The sequence below is a fragment of the Lynx rufus genome, unplaced genomic scaffold (genome assembly GCF_022079265.1).
Source record: "Lynx rufus isolate CCGP_SWC_20201006 ecotype Redwood Valley unplaced genomic scaffold, mLynRuf1.p SCAF_7, whole genome shotgun sequence".
Classification (NCBI taxonomy): domain Eukaryota; kingdom Metazoa; phylum Chordata; class Mammalia; order Carnivora; family Felidae; genus Lynx; species Lynx rufus.
This window is the reverse complement of record NW_025814889.1, coordinates 15,653,866-15,673,978: the sequence shown is the minus strand read 5'-3', so window position 1 is coordinate 15,673,978 and position 20,113 is coordinate 15,653,866. Positions and strand designations below refer to the sequence as shown.

Sequence of the window (20,113 nt, the reverse complement as noted above, 5' to 3'; positions counted from 1 at the left end):
TTCATTACTGGTCTATACTACTTAGTATGTGGCTGTGAGCAAGTTCTGTTTTCTGAGCTTCAACTTTACCAAATGTAAAGTAGAATTGTAAGAAAAATTGGATTTTTTAAAAGGTAAAGCATTTAGCATAGTGTCTGGTATAGATAAGTGTTAATTGTTACCCCCAATTTTCCTGCTACTGCTTCTGTTACTACTGAAACCATGTTAAAGGTCTCATCTTTTCAAAAATTGTGAACCGTAGGTACCCAGAACTGGATCCATAATTCATAGTTCATTGTTGACTACCATCATTAGTTATAAAGGCCAGTCTTATCTTAAAATATTTTTTTAAATCGTAAAACATATAATTTGTTTTCGCACATTCTTCACCATATCATCTCAGCGAATTTTATTACTTCATAAATGTGTTATTTTAATACCTTCCAGAAGATTCACAAATGAGTTCAGAAAAAAAAAAGTAGTGGTGCAGAAAATGACAATAAAAACATATTCATATACATTTATATCTATTCATATACATTCATGATTTGTTCTCAGGGAAAGCTCAACTCTGGAGCTCAGACCAAACACTGTCATACTTTGCGGATTATAAATCACACCGTGTGTTTTTGCTTTTGAATTAAAATAGTTTCCTCGTCCTCCAGTTTGTAATAGTTTTAGCCCATGCATATTTAGTTGGTTTATTTCCTCCTCGAGCAAGATGAAACTTAGTAAAACAAGAAAATTAGAGATACAGTAGAAGTATTTTCTCACTTCCCCTCTCCAACTCGATCTGAGGGAATAGATTCCAGTTTCTGGAGATGAAAATACAAACATTACTGAGGAAGCTACTGTTCATTTTTCCCCCTGGGTCATATGCTTCGGGCTGTGCGTGCTGACTATTTCAGTGAGGTGATCATGAGTCATTCCATCAGCCAGAATTTGGATCAGTGGGGAGGGGGCTTGGGGCTCAGGGCTGTGCACTGCATCCGAGTCAGACACCTGTTCTTTCCCTCAAAGCGCAGCATCAGCAATTACTTTTCTTTATTTAGTGCAGTATTTTATATCATTGGGGTATTCAGCTTTCTCGTTGAATCAGATTTTACATTTTATGAAGAGCGCCCCACAGTGGCAGTTGTTTGGAGCCTGAGTTAAAGGGGACACATATTTAGCCAGGGAAAAGTTCAGGCGCCATGGTGACCAAGGGGAGAGGTGATGAGGTCCCACACCCAGAGGAGCCCCTGCGGGAAAGTGGTGGCATGGGTCCAGGAGATACATCGGAGAGAGAATTGGCAAAACACATAGATCCATTGGATTCAGGAAATATGGGAGGGGTCTGAAAATGTTCACCAAGTGCATAACCTGCTGTGGGCATTTATGGAGGCAAGAAATGAGGGTGAAGGAGGAATTAGGGGAGGAAAGATGACTTCAGTTTGAGACATCGATGCTCAAGGTTTCTGGGGCCACACGATCAGTGGTGTCTGGAATGCAGTTGGATAGATAAGCCTGGAGCTCGGAGAGAGGTCTGCACTACAGTTGGAGATATTAACCAACTAGCAAATGCCTTGGAGATCTTAAAACAGTACCCATATCTGTTTAACTACATTCTTGTCGGGCTGCAAAGACCAGATTAAGTGGCATTAATAGCCATCTGCCTTAGATACTGCGGCACTGTCATATGAGTAACATATTTTCTTGTCTTTGTATGGAGTTCTTTCCTTACATGTCTGACTGGCTGCACACTTAAACATTTTAAATATATACAGTATTTAAAAGTTTAACATGCTCCTCATGTTGAATTTCTAAAATACAGGAAAGAAGAACAAAAGAAATTAATGCCATCCATAATTTTGCAATGTAAGGACAAACCCTGAAACATTTTAGCTTATTTCCTACACTTACATACCTATCCATACACACACACGCACACTTACACACACGTACACATAGATAGTTAAGCTAATACCACACATCATTTTGTATCCTACATTTCCCACTTAACACTTAATACGTTTCTCCTCAAAAGTAGTATCCTTGGCTATTTAATCAATTATATAGACATACTAGAATTTCTTTAACCGCTAGCTTATTATTGACCATTTTGATTACTTCTTTATTATCGTAGTGCTATGAAGACCATATTTATATGTGAATCTGACTCGACATTCCCTATTATTTTCTTCATCTAAACGCTCTTTTCTTTAGTGAACACTCTATTATGAAATATTTTAAGTATATAAAAAAGTATAGACTATATAATACATGTGAAGTGTATAAAGAACAAGGTCATCTCACTGTCCAGACTTGCCAAATTGTAATATTTTCCCATAGTTGCTTCAAGTTCTTTTTTTCCCCCCAAAATAAAGGAATTACTAAAGAGACAGTGAAGTCCCATGTGTCACCCACACTGACACTATTCCCTATTCTCATCACAGAGGAAACTGCTTATCAGAATTTGGGTTTACAGCGCCCATGGCTATTTTTATACTTTTTCATTTTTTTGTAGTTTTCATATACAGCATATATTATTTTGCAAGTTTTAAAACTTTAAGCAAGGAATAACGCAAATACAATACCCTTCTATTTGCTCTGTTCACTCAACATTCTGTTTTTAACGTTTGTCTACTCTGTAATGCATTTAGATCTAATGCATTCTTTTTTTTAATTTTTTTTAACGTTTATTTTTGAGACAGACAGAGACAGAGCACGAGCGGGGGAGGGGCGGAGAGAGAGGGAGACCCCGGACTCAAGTGTTGGGACCTAAGAACAGAATGCTTCCAGGTGTTCTGACCATAAGGTCCCTGTGTTTCCCGGGTGTTTTTAATCGAAGGTCAGTGTGCTTGCCCCTGGGCTTTAGTTGATCTGATGGAAAATGTCAGACAGGCTGGAGCCTGTGCATAGCCAGTCAGCAAAGGCCATGCAACAGAAGGGATATGAACAGTGTGGTTTGAACTAACCATGGATATGGACATCCATTGAGCTCCACTTGTGGAGTATTCATGAAGCTGTGTTGTGGAGCTGGGAAGGTTTTGTAGGGAAGGTGTTTGGGGAGGAACCCATATTTGAAATCATTGCCTTTCCTCAAAGAGGTCAGGTACTTTGTTATCTCCAAGTCAGCTGGTACATTAATGGATCCTATCACAAATTCCCAAACAGTTTGTGATAGCCGTATTTTCCAAAGAACTAAGGAAGAAACAAGGAAAGAAAACAGGATAACTGGATTCACTGAGTACTTCTCCTGTGCCAGGCAGCACATATTACCTCATGGCTCCTTCCTCCATCCCTAGAGGAGCCAACTGTTAAAAGAGAAGTGAAGGTGTCAACACTTAGTCCTCTGTTTCTCCCCTTTGCACACACAGCTCAGTCCACTCAGTTAGTGTCTGTCCATAATTATGTCCAAACAACTCATTAGACCTCCAGTGACCTCCATGTCACTAAGTTCATGAGTAATGTTTGCTCCCTCAGTAGTGTTCAGTGGTTGATCACTCTGGGTGAGGAAAAGGAGACTCAAGGGTCTAGGAAACTCATTATTCTCCCATGATATTTTCAGGGATTTCTATGTAGAGAAATGAGGAGAGAGGAGAAGTGAAGAGAGAAGGAAGGAGGTCAACCAGATGGCTATTTCTTGCCGCGGTTCACATTTTAAGCCCACTGTCTCTTGCTTCTTGTGGCCATTCCCTTTCTCCGTCCCCCTTGTTAAGAGAATATTGGAATTTACACTTTGTTTTTAATTTCTCCAAAATACCACGATCTTGAGGCTCCTTTGTGTAGTAGACTTTGACTATTTGGAGCACTGGCAGGTGTTTACTGCAAATAGCAGCAGAGAAGTCGAGTTCAAAAGTGATCCTTAAGACTCCATTGTTCATTTCTCTCTCGGTCCCTCATTTCACACCTCCTGCATTAGTTATCGATTGCTGCATAACAAATATCCCCAAACCCCAATGCCTTAAAACAACAACATTGAACGTTTCTGTGAGCCAAGAATGAGGGTGCCGGGTACCTGGCCCTTTCCTAGCTGGCTCACATAGTCGGCAGCAGGATTCAGTTCCCCGCAGAAAATGGGCTGGAGGCCTCCCTCGTCTCCTCTCCAGGAGGGCCTCTCTGCAGGGTATCTCATAGCACAGCGGCTAGACTCATCAAAGCAGGCAGTGCAGAGTGCAAGAGAAAGAGCTGACGAGATGGAACAGTCCCTCTTTTGTAACCTAGTCATGGAAGTGACATCCCATCACCGTGGCTCTCATCTCTTCATTGGAAGAAGTAAGTCATTAGGTGCAGCCCGCACTCCTGGGCAGGGTGGGGGTGGGGTGACTACACGGGGACATGAATCACTGGGAGCCAGGTCAGAATTGCCCCCACCGCCCCACTTCTGCCACCCCGCCCCAATAGTCCCAGCTGGTAATAGCCATGGGTTATGCTCCAGCCTCATCCGTGTTGCTGGACAAACCCCTTCTCTCAGACCTCTTTTTGGTTTTGCTGCAATAGCTTCCTACTTTTGTTCGTTTCATACAGAGCAATTTATCCTTCTCTTTGTCTCCCTTCACAAATAGAGGCTTATATCTCTCACGTACGTACTGTGTGCCAGGAAGTGTTGTGAGGGCTTTGTATCTTTGTACTCATTTAATTCTGGTGAACAGTCCGAGCTTTACACTCGTGTCAGTTACACTTATTTCTATCATCAGTAAGTGCATGGGATGGCAGAAGTTCCCTCTCTTTTCTCAAATTACCAGTGCTTAGGACTCTGACCCAGGCCTCTATAAATGTCATCACAAAGGACTGTTAGTCTTGTACCTGAATGGCTCCCCATCCCAATGTCACTTTATGCCGGAGCCGACACGTGTTAACTCTGAAAAAAAAAAAAAAAAGGTTTCTCAGATCTCCTTAAGATATTAAAGCATCAAGTATTAAAATGTTTGTGCAAGTACACAAATGTTTGGCTCAGTTCTAACTTCTGGTTAGAGCTTAGAGTGCGGAGGGTTCCCAAGAGCGCCATAATGTCATGTGTCCTGAATACTCTGGGCTCTAGGGACAGGCCTGATGTCCTCTGCCCACCTTCCGCCTTCCGTGTTCTCTCGCAGTGCTGGCAAAAGATTGGCACTGCCTGTGAGAAGGGCACTGGGCAGTTGTGTGTGTGGCATAAGCCATGTCCTGTGATTAGACCCTCCTCCATTGCCCATTGGGGCCAAAATGTAAAAAGCCTGCCCAGAAAGCAGCCCCAATTGACCTCTTTCCCACTGTGAATAGCCTCTTTTACTCACTGTCATGCCTGCTATGCATTTATACATTCCAATCCATGAGAGGGAGGACAGCTATTTCCTAACTCTGGACTTTCCCTCATTCTTAGTCCTCTGTTCTTAGAGGCCATATACTCTTACCTATGTAATTCATGCACTCATCCATACATCAAATATTTACTGTCTGTTATGTGCCCAAGTCTACTCTCTTAGTCTCCTATTTTCATGTGATAAATATAAGTTTAGGCATTTTGAATGTGTGTGTTTTTATCGGGAAATTTGACAAAACTCTGGGTACTTTGTGAAGGGACCGATTAACTTCTTGTAGAAATTAGGTTATCCCTCAACCAGATATGCCTTTGTTTTTAGAGTCCCAGTAGTTGGAGCTTTCAGGGGTATGGCTACTTTTTCTTTTGTGGATTCAACTTCAAAATTTTACTAATGTCATCTAGAAATGAGTTAATGGAAATGTACCGGTTTTGCAGGGGGCGGGGGGGGCGGGTGGTATATTTCTCTGACTTTTACCACTTGAGCAACAGATCAGAAAACCAATTCTCAGGCCTAACAAACTCTTGGCAGTAGACTTAAATAAGAATTATATATCTGTAAGTTATGTGACTGTTATGTGTGTCTCCAATAGTAATATAATTTGCTAGGTCTGCCTTGGGAACTAAATGGAAGTAAGGGGAAATGCATATTGATAATTTCCATGACTTTAGAATTTTAAATAAATGGGATCAAGGTTTCTCATATTTTCTTCCTTGCTGTTTTTTTCTTATAATTTTATAAATTAAAAGTTAAATTGATTTGGGGATGCCTGGGCGGCTCAGTCGGTTAAGCATCTGACTCTTGATTTCGGTTCAAGTCACGATCTCATGGTTGTCAGGTCAAGTGCCACGTCAAACTCTGCGCTGAGCATGGAGCCCCGATTAAGATTCTCCCTCCCTCTCTCTCTGCCCCTCTCCCCCACTCTCCCTTTCTCTCTCCCTCTCAAAAAAAAAAAGTTAAATTTATTTGGTATTACAAGAGTTAGGAACCATCTAAAATAAAAGAATTGCTATTCTAAACTATTTAAAAAATCAGTTGTTTCCTTGTTAATCTGAGGTCTTGCACTTTCATAAAGCAACAGCTGGATATATATATCTTAATAACTATCGCCAGCATTTTAAAGAGAAGTGACAAGGGGCGCCTGGGTGGCGCAGTCGGTTAAGCGTCCGACTTCAGCCAGGTCACGATCTCGCGGTCCGTGAGTTCGAGCCCCGCGTCGGGCTCTGGGCTGATGGCTCAGAGCCTGGAGCCTGTTTCCGATTCTGTGTCTCCCTCTCTCTCTGCCCCTCCCCCGTTCATGCTCTGTCTCTCTCTGTCCCAAAAATAAATAAACGTTGAAAAAAAAAAATTAAAAAAAAAAAAAAAAAATAAAGAGAAGTGACAAGATATAATATAGAATTTGGAGACAGGGGACGTAAGTTCCTGACTCTACTCACTGTGTGTATGAACTCGGATTAGTCACTAGCTTACACTGGATGAGGCAATACTTTAATAGCTAGCACACTAAGTCTCATTTTCTTCATGCAAACAAAAAAATCACATGGTGTTGAGGACTAGATTAGGATGTTTCTGATGGTCCTTATAAAATTACAACGTGCTAATCAAATGTAGTGTTTCAGTGGTATATAATTTTGATTCAGGGACATCTGGAAACCTTCTACCTCAGATCCACTTCCTGAAAAGCAATGCTCCAGCCGTATGAACTGCAACCAAGGCCCTTTGATTCCAGGGTCTCTGGGGGAGGGAGGTCTGAGAAACACATAGACATCCTGGAAGATGTGCCCATTCAAAGGATCCCCTGGGAAGTGGCTCATTCTTATGACTTTCTGAACCATTTAGCCCTAAATTTCTACCTTACTTTTTTGCCTTAAGAGGATTGCAGCCATTTAGAAAAGAAGGAACAATACCTACTTATTCACTAGGCCTCTGAGTTTGGGGAGAGATAAAGGAGACTAAAAGAGTCTTGCCTTTGTGAGTGTATGGACTTGTAAAAATCCTCTTAGTGTATGTGTTGTTTTTGTTGGTGGTATTTTTTTGGTGGGGGAGTCTGTATACCTCACAGAACCCCAGTGTTCTGCTGAAGTATAAGAAATGCTGTGCTAAACAAACACATCACCCCAAGAGAAGCAAATAGTCTCGTGTGGATAGTCTTGACCAAGAGTCAATTGGCATATTCTCTAGACTCCCAAGGCGTTCTAGGAAGGTATTCTTTAAAGCAAGACAGTATTAACATTACTGAACTCTAAGGATGTTCTAGCTGTATCACCTTCGGAAAGTATAAAGCCAAGTATACCAAAAATAAAGTCTTGGATTAAAACAATGCTGGTAACATTTGAGAGTAGGTTGAAGTATAAATGTAGTAACGAGGTTTTGTAATCTTGATTTATACACTGTTTTTTTTTAAAGTTTTTATTTATTTTTGAGTAAAATAAATTTTTACTCAAGGAAAGAGAGCGTGAGTGGGGAAAGGGACAGAGAGAGAGGGAGACACAGAATCCGAAGCCGGCTCCAGGTTCTGAGCTGTCAGCACAGAGCCCAATGTGGGGCTCAAACCCATAAACCATGAGATCACGACCTGAGCCAAAGTTGAATGCTTAACCAATTGAGCCACGCAGGCGCCCCTTGATTTATACATTGTTTTGACTATTATTAATGGTGTTCAACATGTTCAATAGAAGCAGTCATACTAGATTGAAAACTATAATTTGACTTGGTTAAGAAAATGTAACTGAGTTTGTAATCAATCTTTAAATGTTAAATAGAGGCCGGGGCGCCTGGGTGGTTCAGTATGTTGAGCGGCCGACTTTGGCTCAGGTCATGATCTCACAGTTTGTGAGTTCGAGCCCCGCATTGGGCTCTGTGCTGACATCTCAGAGCCTGGCGCCTGCTTCTGATTCTATGTCTCCCTCTCTTTCTGCCCCTCCCCCACTCATGCTCTGTCTCCCTCTGTCTCAGAAATAAATAAACATTAAAAAAAAATTTTGTAAAAAATGTTAAATAAAAATCAGTTTTAAGGTTTTATTTATTGGACCTGTGGATTTAAAATACGAACATTTGGGGCGCCTGGGTGGCGCAGTCGGTTAAGCGTCCGACTTCAGCCAGGTCACGATCTCGTGGTCCGTGAGTTCGAGCCCCGCGTCGGGCTCTGGGCTGATGGCTCAGAGCCTGGAGCCTGTTTCCGATTCTGTGTCTCCCTCTCTCTCTGCCCCTCCCCCGTTCATGCTCTGTCTCTCTCTGTCCCAAAAATAAATAAACGTTGAAAAAAAAAAATTTAAAATACGAACATTAAATAAAGCAATGAAAAAGGAAAAAGAAAGAAATGGTGTTCTACAACCACATTTATTTAAAGTTCAGTATTGTAAAAGTTTTAGCCCCTCAGTAGAGAGTTAAACATCTTATTGATGTTTGATTCATGTGCTTATGATGAACTAAACTGAGAATTGCCTCCCACTCATACTTATGTGCTAGAGAGAACAGTGATTATAATCCTCACTAGATATTTTAAAATAATTTGTGTGAACTTTCTTTGCATCCAATCCCCGAATTTTCTATTTTTTTCCCCAAGTGTTTCTTATGAAATATAAATGACAGTTTATCTTGGGTGAAACAGCCGTATCCTAACTTCATGTTTTAATCCCACTCTGGTAGTTGACAGTTGATCCTATCCTGCTTAATTGGTATCTTACATTAGACAATATGAGAGTTTCAATTCTGAATTTTAGAATCTAGTTGTCTGGTTTAACATGAGCTGCTCCCTCTTAGGAATTGTGGAAGTCGGCCACACAATTTTGTCTCTGTGTAGCAATTGTCTTCTTAAAAATGGAGGACAGGGGCGCCTGGGTGGCGCAGTCGGTTAAGCGTCCGACTTCAGCCAGGTCACGATGTCGCGGTCCGTGAGTTCGAGCCCCGCGTTGGGCTCTGGGCGGATGGCTCGGAGCCTGGAGCCTGTTTCCGATTCTGTGTCTCCCTCTGTCTCTGCCCCTCCCCCGTTCATGCTCTGTCTCTCTCTGTCCCAAAAATAAATAAAAACGTTGAAAAAAAAATATTTAAAAAAAAAATGGAGGACAGTTGGGGAAAAGGAAATGGATAGTGTGCATGAAGGTCTGAACCAGTTGCTGGCAGAGGGTGAGCACTAAATGAATGGTTGCCATTCTTGTTATCATCCAAAGAAAAGGAATTCACTTCCCCCATTTATACATAACTGTGTTAAAAACTGCACACCAGACACACCGAGTTCCGAGGAAATTAACCAAGTTTCAATTTCACAAACCCATACAGTGATTTGGGTACATGTAATGTCAACTCTATTCCATCAGTACGTCTGGAGGGTCAGCTAAGTCCCAACATAGCCCTGGGCAGACATAGAACCTAGTCCTTTTTTTTTGTTTTATTAACTAGATAATTTTCTGAGTTAGGCTCACTCACTATATCATTTGAAAGAACTCTGCCAATATTCTTCCTTCTTGACCACTATCCTATGGAAAGCAAAAAGTTATGGCAAAGGGTTGGGTTTCTGAAAACAAATGGTTACTCCTCCTTCTTCCTCACCTATTTGTTCCTATCTTGATTCTTGCCTCAAACATTTCAGTACATGTTGTGGGCATGGCACTTGATGTGATGCGCCGAGGTCAGGGGAGGAGGGAGGGCTGTGAAAGTAAAATATCCAGGGATGTAATTGTGGGCTCCGACAGAGGAACTCCCACTGGAATCCATATAAGTTCCCTAGACATAACCAATGATTCAGACACTCCCATGGGCTATTTGACGAGACAATGACATGAAGCACTAGATCCGGTGAATGTATTGCTTTCCACCAGCTCACCAATGTGTACATAGCCCATGGACCATGGGCCCTATAGATGTAAATCTGAAGTTCTGAACTATTAACCCCGTTGTCTTAATTTGTAGGCATATGATGGCGTAAGCCCCACAACTGCCCGCCTTGCCAGAACGTGTGGAAGACAGCCGCTGGCTAACCCCATCGTTTCTTCAGGAAACAGCCTCTTGTTGCGATTTCAGTCTGGCCCTTCCAGACAGAGCAGGGGCTTCCGAGCTCACTTCAGCCAAGGCAAGTGCCGCATGTCTCTGTGTGTGTCCCTGAGGTACCTGCTGTCTGTTCTGGAGTGCCCTTCCTGGTGCCACAAAAAAAAAAGGAGGCCAGTGCTCATAAATCGGTCCCAGCTTTCTACTTAACAGGCGACAATTTAAATAGAGCAAAGGAACTACGATTTGCAATTATTCCACCTGTTGATCCTTTAAGTTTACGATCGTCTAACAGGTGACGCCAACTTCCTTTGGATCTGTGTGTCTCTCGAGCTTTCAGAATGATATTTCAGAGCATTTTTAATACTAGGGTCACTGTAACAAAGTGTTTCTCCATATTTGTTCATGAGTAGATAAATTATCTGGCATTTGTCCAGAATTTTCTTCTGGGACAATTATAAATCACAAGGCTTGCGTGCAATGTAGAGTCTGGTGGTAACTAACCCTTGAGGTAGTGGTGCCCTGAACCACCTGAGGAATCGGTGTTGTTTTCCACTGTTTCTGTTCTTAACTCACCACTTCTCAGTTCATCCTTCTAGACTTTTTCACCGTTGCCTTTCATCCGGCCGTTCCTGGAGATGAATCCTTTATTCCCATGTCAGGGACAGAGCCCAAGGTGGAAGGAGTTGTTGGCCAGCTTCAGTTTGCCTCTGACTTTTACTCAGATGGTCCTTGTCATTTCAAATACGGGTGGTCTGTTTAGTCATTGGTCTATTTGGAGCTTGCCTGTATCCTACAGCAAAGAGCCCTGGCTAGGGATGTTTTCTGGGTCGGGGTCTCTCAAAGATGCATTGTAGACTTGGGAGCAAGACAGAGTGCATGAATCAGCCACTCTGCAAAGAAAAGAATAGTTTCTTATTGCATTTCATTTTTCATTTAATTAATTACTTATGGTTTGCTTCATAGTAAACAATGTCCCCAGGAGGTCTCTTCTGGATTATTCCAAAGCCTCCTCCCGCTCACCCACCCTTTCCCCATCTTGCTCCAAAGCCAGCCCCCAAAAGCCCCACTCCAGCCATGCCCTTGTGTGCTCCGTGAATCTGTCCTGGCTCTTCATCGCATGGAGAATGGAGCCCCAAATTCCTCCAGATGTTACCCAAGGGTCCTGGAACCTTCCCCAGTCTTTTTTTTTTTCCCCAACACCCTTCAGGAGCCCCATACTTTAGCCAAGTCTGCACAGTCGCAGGCCCGACCCTCCTCTGTGTCTCTTGCTGGACTATTCTTCCTCAGCCCCACTTCCTCCTCCAGCCACTCTCCTCCGGGAGACACCCCCTACGCTCCCCAGCTGGCCAGACTCTCCTGTCTGCACCGCCACAGAGTTTTGCGTTTCTCTGATAGCACACAGCCATCCTACGCACTCTTGTTCAATTGACTATTTATTTTCCAAACAATAAATAAATAAAGTTGCTCAGAGACAGATTATCCCTATACCTCTAATTTATGAGCGGGCAGAGTAAGTGGACCCATACTAGAGTTTTGTTTCAGTGGCTCAAGCAGTTCATAGCCACTTCATCTTTTGTCCTCTGCCCCTCCCCACTTCCTGTAATTGAAGAATATTGTTATAAACGTACAGTGCATTTCCATTTTCTCATGGTTTATGTGCAGCTTCCTCGGCAGAGTACTTCCTGGGCATGCGTTTCAGAAATAGGAAAACATCATTTGTGTTTTTACTCATCAAATAATTGTTTTGTGCGGTCAGTAGAAATCAAAAGTATTTGACGTGCGTGTGTGTGTGTGTTTGTGTTCCTCAGCCTGTGGGGGCTACATCCTTACCGACTCATCTGATACTATATCCTCTCCATTGTTCCCTGCCAAGTATCCGCACAATCAGAACTGCAGCTGGATAATTCAAGCTCAGCCTCCATGTAAGTAACAAAAAAGAAAAAAGGAAAGGAATCCAGGATGGATGGTGTCTGTGGGAAAGTCCATCTATGACTAATGTTCCCGTCTCCTCAATGGTAACAATTGATGGCCTTCCTCTTCTTTTTTTGGAAGTCCCCATTCCTGATGTGCACAAGAACGAGCACTTCCTAATCTGATAGGAAAGTAATTTTGACTGTTTATTCTTAAGTAAAAAAAAAAAAAAAATTTAAGGTTCAAGGCCTAACAGAGGAGAAAGAAATAAAAAACCTGTAACCTTGCTGTATTGACAGGCACGTGAAATTGGGGATAAGCAAAAATAACTGACAAATAGTTTTTGACACATGTGCCTTGAGTGTGGTAGATATTCCACAGTTGCCAAATGACTAAATTCCACATTCCAGTTGCCAAATGACTAAATGATTAATAAGAACCACAGACTGAAAAATTAATAACTCATAGTTTGGGAATGTGATGCCATAAGCATATCGATCTTTGATCAAAGTGGAAGCTGATTATAAAACCCGGCCTCTCGTGCAATGCATGTACTACAAAAAATTCTAGCTCACGGCCTGGAAGAAACACTAAGTGAGTGTTTACATAATTTTCTTTTTAGAATTCTAGAATCATATTTTTTGACCTGGTAACAACCTGGTGATAAGAATTACTGTCCACACTTTACAGAGAAAAGGAGGAGACCTCTCAGGACTCAAAGCGAAATGATTGCAAAGAGGGTGATCCCGGGGCCATCCCGCATGTTTCAGAGGGGCCCTGCCCTTCCTTGAGGTTTTCGGGAAAAATTTATGATTTCAGCCATAATGGAGGAAAGGCATTAAGTTCTTTACTCTGCTTTATGATTAATCACTTTCGTGACAATAAGCAAATCCACTTAAGCCAGCGAGGCCCCATTAGCTAATCTAAAAAATGATAAGTTTGACTTCAATATTTTCTAACACTTCAGTATTTTCTAACTAGGGATGTTAAGAGGTAACAAAAGAATATGTTTATTACCATGCATATGATTGGGGTCTTGGCGAAGTAATCCTTAGCCAAAGAAAGTTGCCAGCTGGCCAGAAACTAAGCCTTCGATAAGGAGCCCCCTGCCTTGAGCTGAGCGGTTTTGCATGTAAGGATAATTTCTAATGAGTTGTAAAGCGTTTAGATGAAAGATCTCACTGGTTCAAAGACATTAATAGGAAAAGATCCTATTCTGAAGATTAGGGACCCTGGATGAATAGCAAAAGAAAAAACACACCCAGGCACTTGCTGTTTTGCAAGTAATTCAAAGCTTTCTTTATAAATGACTCCAAACCTCTAGGGTCCTGGCTCTGGGCTTCAGGTAAAACTAAGAGAGCTAGGCTGTGCGTGCCAGGAGGGTAGGAGCATCTCATTTACAAGTCAGCAAACTAGTCAGCCAGCAATGGCTGATGCAAAAAGTGTAAAGACCCTATATTCCGACAAGCACTCCGCGTGGTCTCCGTGGAATGAACATACCCCAGGGCCCTCTTATTTACCACCATCAGCATTTCAGATTCTGGAAGCACTTTCAAAAAACATTGATTCTGTCGCTCTTCAGAGGAGCCAAATGCGTCGCTTCCCTGCTGGAGAACCTGCAAAGGAATTGATCAAAGGAAAAACCTCGCTCCCTGTATGTTTTGTTTGCCAGGGCTCTCTTAGTCCTCTCTCCTTCTCTTGCAGTCAATCACATCACCCTCTCCTTCAGCCACTTTGGACTTGAAAGCACTGCAATGTGTACACAAGACTTTTTAGAAATTTTGGATGGCAATTATGATGACGCACCCCTCCAAGGTACCGCAGCGCTCGCGCACTCGTCTGTGGCCCTGGCTGGCTCGTATTTATATATTTACCTACGTATATGCTGTTATTGGAGGTTGGAATGGTTCCAACAGATAGGAAGAGAAATATAAGCCAAGTAAAGAGAGTTAGAGGGTAGGATAGCAAGAGTGAAGGGTAGGCTCAAGAAGCACAGCTTGTTCACACTCAAGGACATGAACAGTTTATGTATTTTTCTTTTAATTTAAAAGTTGCAACTGCTTTAGAGAGCAATGAAATTCAGTCCGTCCTGGCATTAGATAGCATTCCGTGAGAAATTTCTTGTTAGTATATGACCCGTTCTTATATTCGAATTGAGCATGGTCCTTCTGGTTTTGTCCTCAGTAGAAGCAATGGGGGAAGGAAGGAAGGAAGGAAGGAAGGAAGGAAGGAAGGAAGGGAGGAAGAAGGGAAGGAAAGAAGGACAGAGGGAAGGAAGGAGGAGGGAAGGGAGGAGAGAAGGAAGGAAGGAAGGAAGGAAGGAAGGAAGGAAGGAAGGAGTGAAGGGAGGAAGAAGGGAAGGAAAGAAGGAAGGAGGGAAGGGAGGAGGAGGGAAGGGAGGAGAGAAGGACGGAGGGAAGGAAGGAGGAGGGAAGGGAGGAGAGAAGGAAGGAAGGAAGGAAGGAAGGAAGGAAGGAAGGAAGGAGTGAAGGGAGGAAGAAGGGAAGGAAAGAAGGAAGGAGGGAAGGAAGGAGGAGGGAAGGGAGGAGAGAAGGAAGGAAGAAGGGAAGGAAGGAAGGAAGGAAGGAAGGAAGGAAGGAAGGAAGGGAGGAAAGAAGGAAGGAAGGAAGAAATAACTAAATAAACAAAGCAAAAAATACAGCAATAAACACACACATGGGAATTCTGATTGCAGGACATCCCAGTGAAATTAAAGAATGCTGCTGTCTAGTTTCTGAAGTATCTTCAAGTAAAATCATCTCAGGTTATTTAAACTTTCTCCATGAGGTAGTCATCTTTGAGCTTTGGCATACAAGTTTCTTATCCTGCACTAGAAGACAAACTCCATCAGAGGAGGGACTTTGTTTTGCTAGTTGCTCTATTTCCAGGGCCCAGAGCAGAGCCTGGGACAGTAGTGGGCAATCGATTCCTCTCTGCTCTATGCGGTCCTGATTGCATTGCTTGGGATGTTTATCTGTAAGCATTTGACCAAGGATGAAGGGATATTATTTAACAGACACTTACATAGCACTTCACTTGGGCTGAGTGCTATTCTAAGAACTTTATAAATAGCAGCTTGGTCAATCCTCATACCCTGATGATAGAGTTTTCATTATTATTGATAGTCTCTTTTCTCCAGTGGGGAAACTGAGGCACAGAGAACGTCAGTGACTTATCTCAGGTCGCGCCTCTAGCAAATGGCAGTGCTAGGAGTTGAATCCATGTATTCTGGCTCCGGCATCCACACATTTTTTTTTTTTTTGGCTATAATGCTTTGCTTTTAAGCATTAGTGCATTTACTTGCGCGGGTCCATAACTGGCTAGAGATTTTAGCATTCGTTCCGCTTGGACCCAGGTTGTCTACATCTTTCTTACCTCCCCCTGATATCCTTCAATGTTTATAAATCATATCTCCTGTGCTTGTCTTTATAGTTTATATTTAACTCTCGGGCACTGTCCCAAACACCGGCCCTGCCTTAAATTCTCCAAATAGTGATTTCTTCTTTTGCTTCCATCTCCTGTGGTTCTAATAAACGCACGTTTGCTAGAAATGACAGTCTGTGCCATGTGCCACGTGATCACTCGTTCTTTTTGTCCTTTTCCTATCCAGGCCGCTACTGTGGTGCCTCCATGCCGCATCCCATCACTTCCTTTAGCAATGCTCTGACGCTGAGGTTTGTCTCAGATTCTAGAGTGAATTCCGAGGGTTTCCATGCTACATACGCCGCGTCATCATCAGGTAAGAGGAGTCAGCAGATGGCATTACTGGGTTAAGAGGGATGTGATAGAAGGCCTCAGTTTGTTATTTGGGACTGCCGTATCTTCGGAATTGGGAGCCATTTCCCTGAGCCTACCTCTGGGACGAACCTCTCCGTCTTCCAGCTGAGGTTAACCTCCTTGTAAATTCTAACAGTAAACTTGTAAACTCCGTGCGGCATCCTCTTTATCCGCTCACCCACTGGCGGACGCTTGGGGTACTTCCTTACCTTGGCTCTTGCGGCTCATGCTAATAGTGAGCTCTGGGAGTGGGGAGGATGGGTTGGGATGATGTCGGAATGGCCAGCGTGCTCGCTCCTTCGTGACATGTCTGTTAAGCCAGCCCCTGACTGGCAGTGTCCGTCGGCATCTCTTCTGAATGGACAGCTGCTGTTCTCCAGTCTCCCTGGCCTCGCAGCTGGGCTCAGGCAGGTCTGGGTATTGTCACTGGTGGCAGGATGGATGGTGGCATGGTGGGAGGAGGGGAGGGAGGAGTCACCGGTACTGGGTCTGTCGGCCAGGGGTGTGCTGTTTGTTAGCTGCCAGCTTCCCGGTTATTGGCAGTTAAAAGCACAAAACACCTAGATGTGTGTGTGTGTGTGTGTGTGTGTGTGTGTGTGTGTCTGTGTGTGTGTGTGTGTGTGTGTGTATGAGCGCGCGTGTGCGTGTGTGTGTGTGTGTGTGTGTGTGCTCTTGAGAGACAAAAGCTGGAACATTGCCTTCTTTTCAGGGCCGGTGTTGAAAATCATCCTGGCCAGAAACAGTGAGTGGTTGTGGAGTTAAAATAAGTCTTTTATTACATGAAGTTATAGTTTGCAGCAAGAAATGGCTTTGAGAAGAGAAACGACAGAGATTCCTTCTGATCTACCATATCCTGTGGCTTATTTTCAGTCTTCATAATCTTTTCCTTATTGTATATGACATGGATTGTTTTTTAATTGGAAATGGAAATAGGATATCCTTTGATCCTGCTAACAGCTCCTGTAGAGTTCTTTCTCCTTGCCCTTATGGTATCTTATATTCGACCTTCACTCTGGCACTCACTTTGTTTCTCTTTTCTTCCAGCTTGTGGTGGAACCTTCCACATGGCTGAAGGCATCTTCAACAGCCCTGGCTACCCGGAAGTTTATCCCTCTAACGTGGAATGTGTCTGGAACATTGTCAGTTCCCCTGGCAACCGGCTCCAGCTGTCTTTTATGTAAATCCCTTTTTTTTTTTATGGTGTATTGTTTCAGTGTGAATAAATCTGCAGGAAGGAAGCACGGTTACTAATAGAATGGACAACTAATAGCATGTGTCCAAGCAACTGTTAGAGGACATGGTGGGAACTTTAAGAAGACTGTTTCCAAATTTCCTCTGTTTAGTCATAGTTTGGGTTATAAATGGTATTAAAATTCTTGAGAATGGTTCTAGAACGCTGCCTAACATTCTGAGAAAGATATGCCTAAACTCTTAGTGCATTAATTTGTGGCATGTCTATTTTCAGAGAACAGTAACTGTATCTTTTTCTGAATCAGACATATTTAGAATCTTCCAGAGAAGTACTAACCTTCTTTCTTCCAGCAGGAATCCCCATCACAATCAAGCCTTCCTTACCCCGTATACCATGTCCCTATCCCAATCCACCTTACCCTTCTACTCCATCCAGAAGAATAATTTTGGAAGTTTTTAGGAACTTCGTGGTTGGTTTGTAAAATCATTGGCATGTTCCTCATTAAACTATGGATGTGGAATTAATAGTAGGATCCTGCCACATTCAGAGTGGTCTTAGATTACATTCAATAGCAATAATGTGCTTTTCCTAGAAATAGATAGTGAAAAGCACATGGTAAGAGACATGAGACTTTTTCATCCATCAGTAGACATGTACCTGTGACATGCCAAAGCAGTGGTAGACAAACACCACTTAACAAACACCGAGCGAAAAGATTTCAGTGTTTACATTGCCGCTTTAAATGAAAAGTTATTTGTTATATCGTATTCCACATTATTGGGCATCGTTTGGGATTGCTAATTCTGTTTTTGAAGAGAATAGAACAATTTCGTGTAGAGAGCAAAGTATTGTTCTGAGGACACCGGCCTGTTTATTCAAAAGTCTTGTCCCTTGTCCTCGAGGAGCCGTACTGCGCATCAAGAAAGGATTTAAATGAAAGAACAGTCCCATTTGTGGGCCATGTTCAGACATCTGAAGTTGCTTTCTTTCAGTCCATCAATCAGACAGTGCTCTTCAGGGAACAAGTGGCATTGTGTTAAAACAAAGACACCCGCTGAGTGCCTGAAAGGCAAAGCAAGGTTAAGCTGCCACATGGGAAAGAAGTTTTTGTTTGCTTTTGTCTTTGCTAAAAGCTCAAAGTTCTTTGGGGGGGGGGGGGGGGAGGATCTCTCTCTCTAATTTTTACCTGATACATATGTCTTCCTTTCTTCAACAAATATGTGTAAGCCCCTACTGTGTGCTCACATAGTTAGCACATGTTACTCCCATGCCCAATGCTTTATACAATGATGAATAAAACATGATTATTGTTCTTGTGATAAAGCCCAAAGTCCTTCCCATGGCTTACGAGGCCTCATAACTGCCAAATGAATGGGCTTCTTTTTTGGTCTTTCTCCTTTTAGTCTCTCCCATACTCACATCATTGACTAATCTGACATTCCGTGGGTGCCAGGAATGGGCCAGGTAAGGGAATGTTTAAGATAGACATCCTATTTCTTGATGAGTTACTAATAAATTCAGGCCAAGAAGTTATTTATTTAAACCTAAAGAGATCCATTCCATCTACAGGGCCACCGTTAAAGATGTCAAATGTCAAATGTGTAGCACAAGGCTGATGCATACCAGATGCTCAGCGCATGTTAAGTGATCTCACTCTGCCTTTTCTAAAATACCTTGTGTGGCATTTCACAGTTAAATAAGAAGGGCGATGCTGAGCTCTTTCTAGAAGATAGGAGATAAACACAAAATGCTGGTTCATCCATTTCACTAAATCCCAGTTATCATATAGGCAAATCTTAACGACTCAGCCTTTTCCTTTCTCATCCATAAGAAGTTAATTTTGGTTATTTTGTGTTACTTGCTTGAGTTTTCTTTGTAAAACAAATTTTGTAGAATGCAAGATGTTCCTCTTTATGTAGAGGATAATGAGAAGGGCTTTATGGCAAGGCCTGTGAGTTATTTCTGCCCTGGTCTAAACTGTATCCAGATGGGTGCTTGGAAACATTCCCTGGGGTTGTGTGAGAAGCATATGGAATACGTCAAGTTCAAAACCATGGGGTTTGGATTGTGGACCCTGTGGTGAAATTGAATAGGGAGAAAAACCGGAGAAATTATGGTTGAATCTGTAACGAAAAGGAGGAGGGAGAAATAGAATCTAAAAAGGAGTTTTTTTGTAAAACAGATATTTAAATGAATTAACAGAAAATATATTTTATGCTTGCAGAGTACTTTTAGAAAGTGACTGATCTTGGTTCAAGAATCAAAATGGGATAATGAGAAACAGCGATTGTACTATTTTTGTTCCACATCATATTTTTACTAACAGATTTCAGCCAAAGTATTTGGAAAGAGGGTAGATTTGCTTATAAAATGTACCAGCCTAAAACAAAGACTTCCAAGAAAACAATAAGCTCTTTTAGAAGTTTAATTTGACTCTTGTAGGCATCATCCTGCCATCATTTCTGATCAAATGTCTTTTCCGTAATTTGGCACTGATGGCACCAGTATGGCACTCAAACAGAAAAGACCTCCACTTAGTAATCCCCTGGACCATTGGACCTTACTGAAATGTACACACCAGTCACCTGGGATCTTGCGAAAATCCACATTCCGATTTAGTTGGTTGGTGGGTTCTGATTCTTCATTTCAGCAAGTTCTCAGGCAGTGCGGGTGCTGCCGGACCACACATTGCCTTTAGTAGAAAGGTTTAGATTCAATTTCATGTAAACCACCTGCTGAGGAAAATGATCTCTTTCTTCTCTTCTTACTTTCGGGGAAGCAAACCCAAAACCAAACAGTTTTAGCATATTTCACATTGTTGATGATATTACGGGTAATAACACTGAGCCTGAATTTAAGTGCTAAACATGACAGTCATCCTAAAGATGGATTCAGAATGATTCCTTGCCAGAAATGATTGTAGATAGAAGCTTTGTATTAGAAAGAATGAATTGTCAAGCAAGACAATGGGCCTAAGGGCAAATGTGGA

At 42.4% G+C, this 20,113-nt stretch overlaps 1 protein-coding gene across 1 annotated transcript in view; it reads left to right on the top strand.

Annotated features, from left to right (window-relative positions):
• Window positions 1-20,113, top strand: part of CUBN (cubilin) — a 276,887-nt gene that overhangs the window by 142,045 nt on the left and 114,729 nt on the right. The window contains exons 32-36 of the mRNA XM_047065967.1: window positions 10,167-10,326; window positions 12,053-12,166; window positions 13,860-13,970; window positions 15,766-15,894; window positions 16,977-17,109. Of these exons, the coding sequence (XP_046921923.1) occupies window positions 10,167-10,326; window positions 12,053-12,166; window positions 13,860-13,970; window positions 15,766-15,894; window positions 16,977-17,109 (647 nt within the window). The remainder of the gene's footprint in view (window positions 1-10,166; window positions 10,327-12,052; window positions 12,167-13,859; window positions 13,971-15,765; window positions 15,895-16,976; window positions 17,110-20,113) is intronic.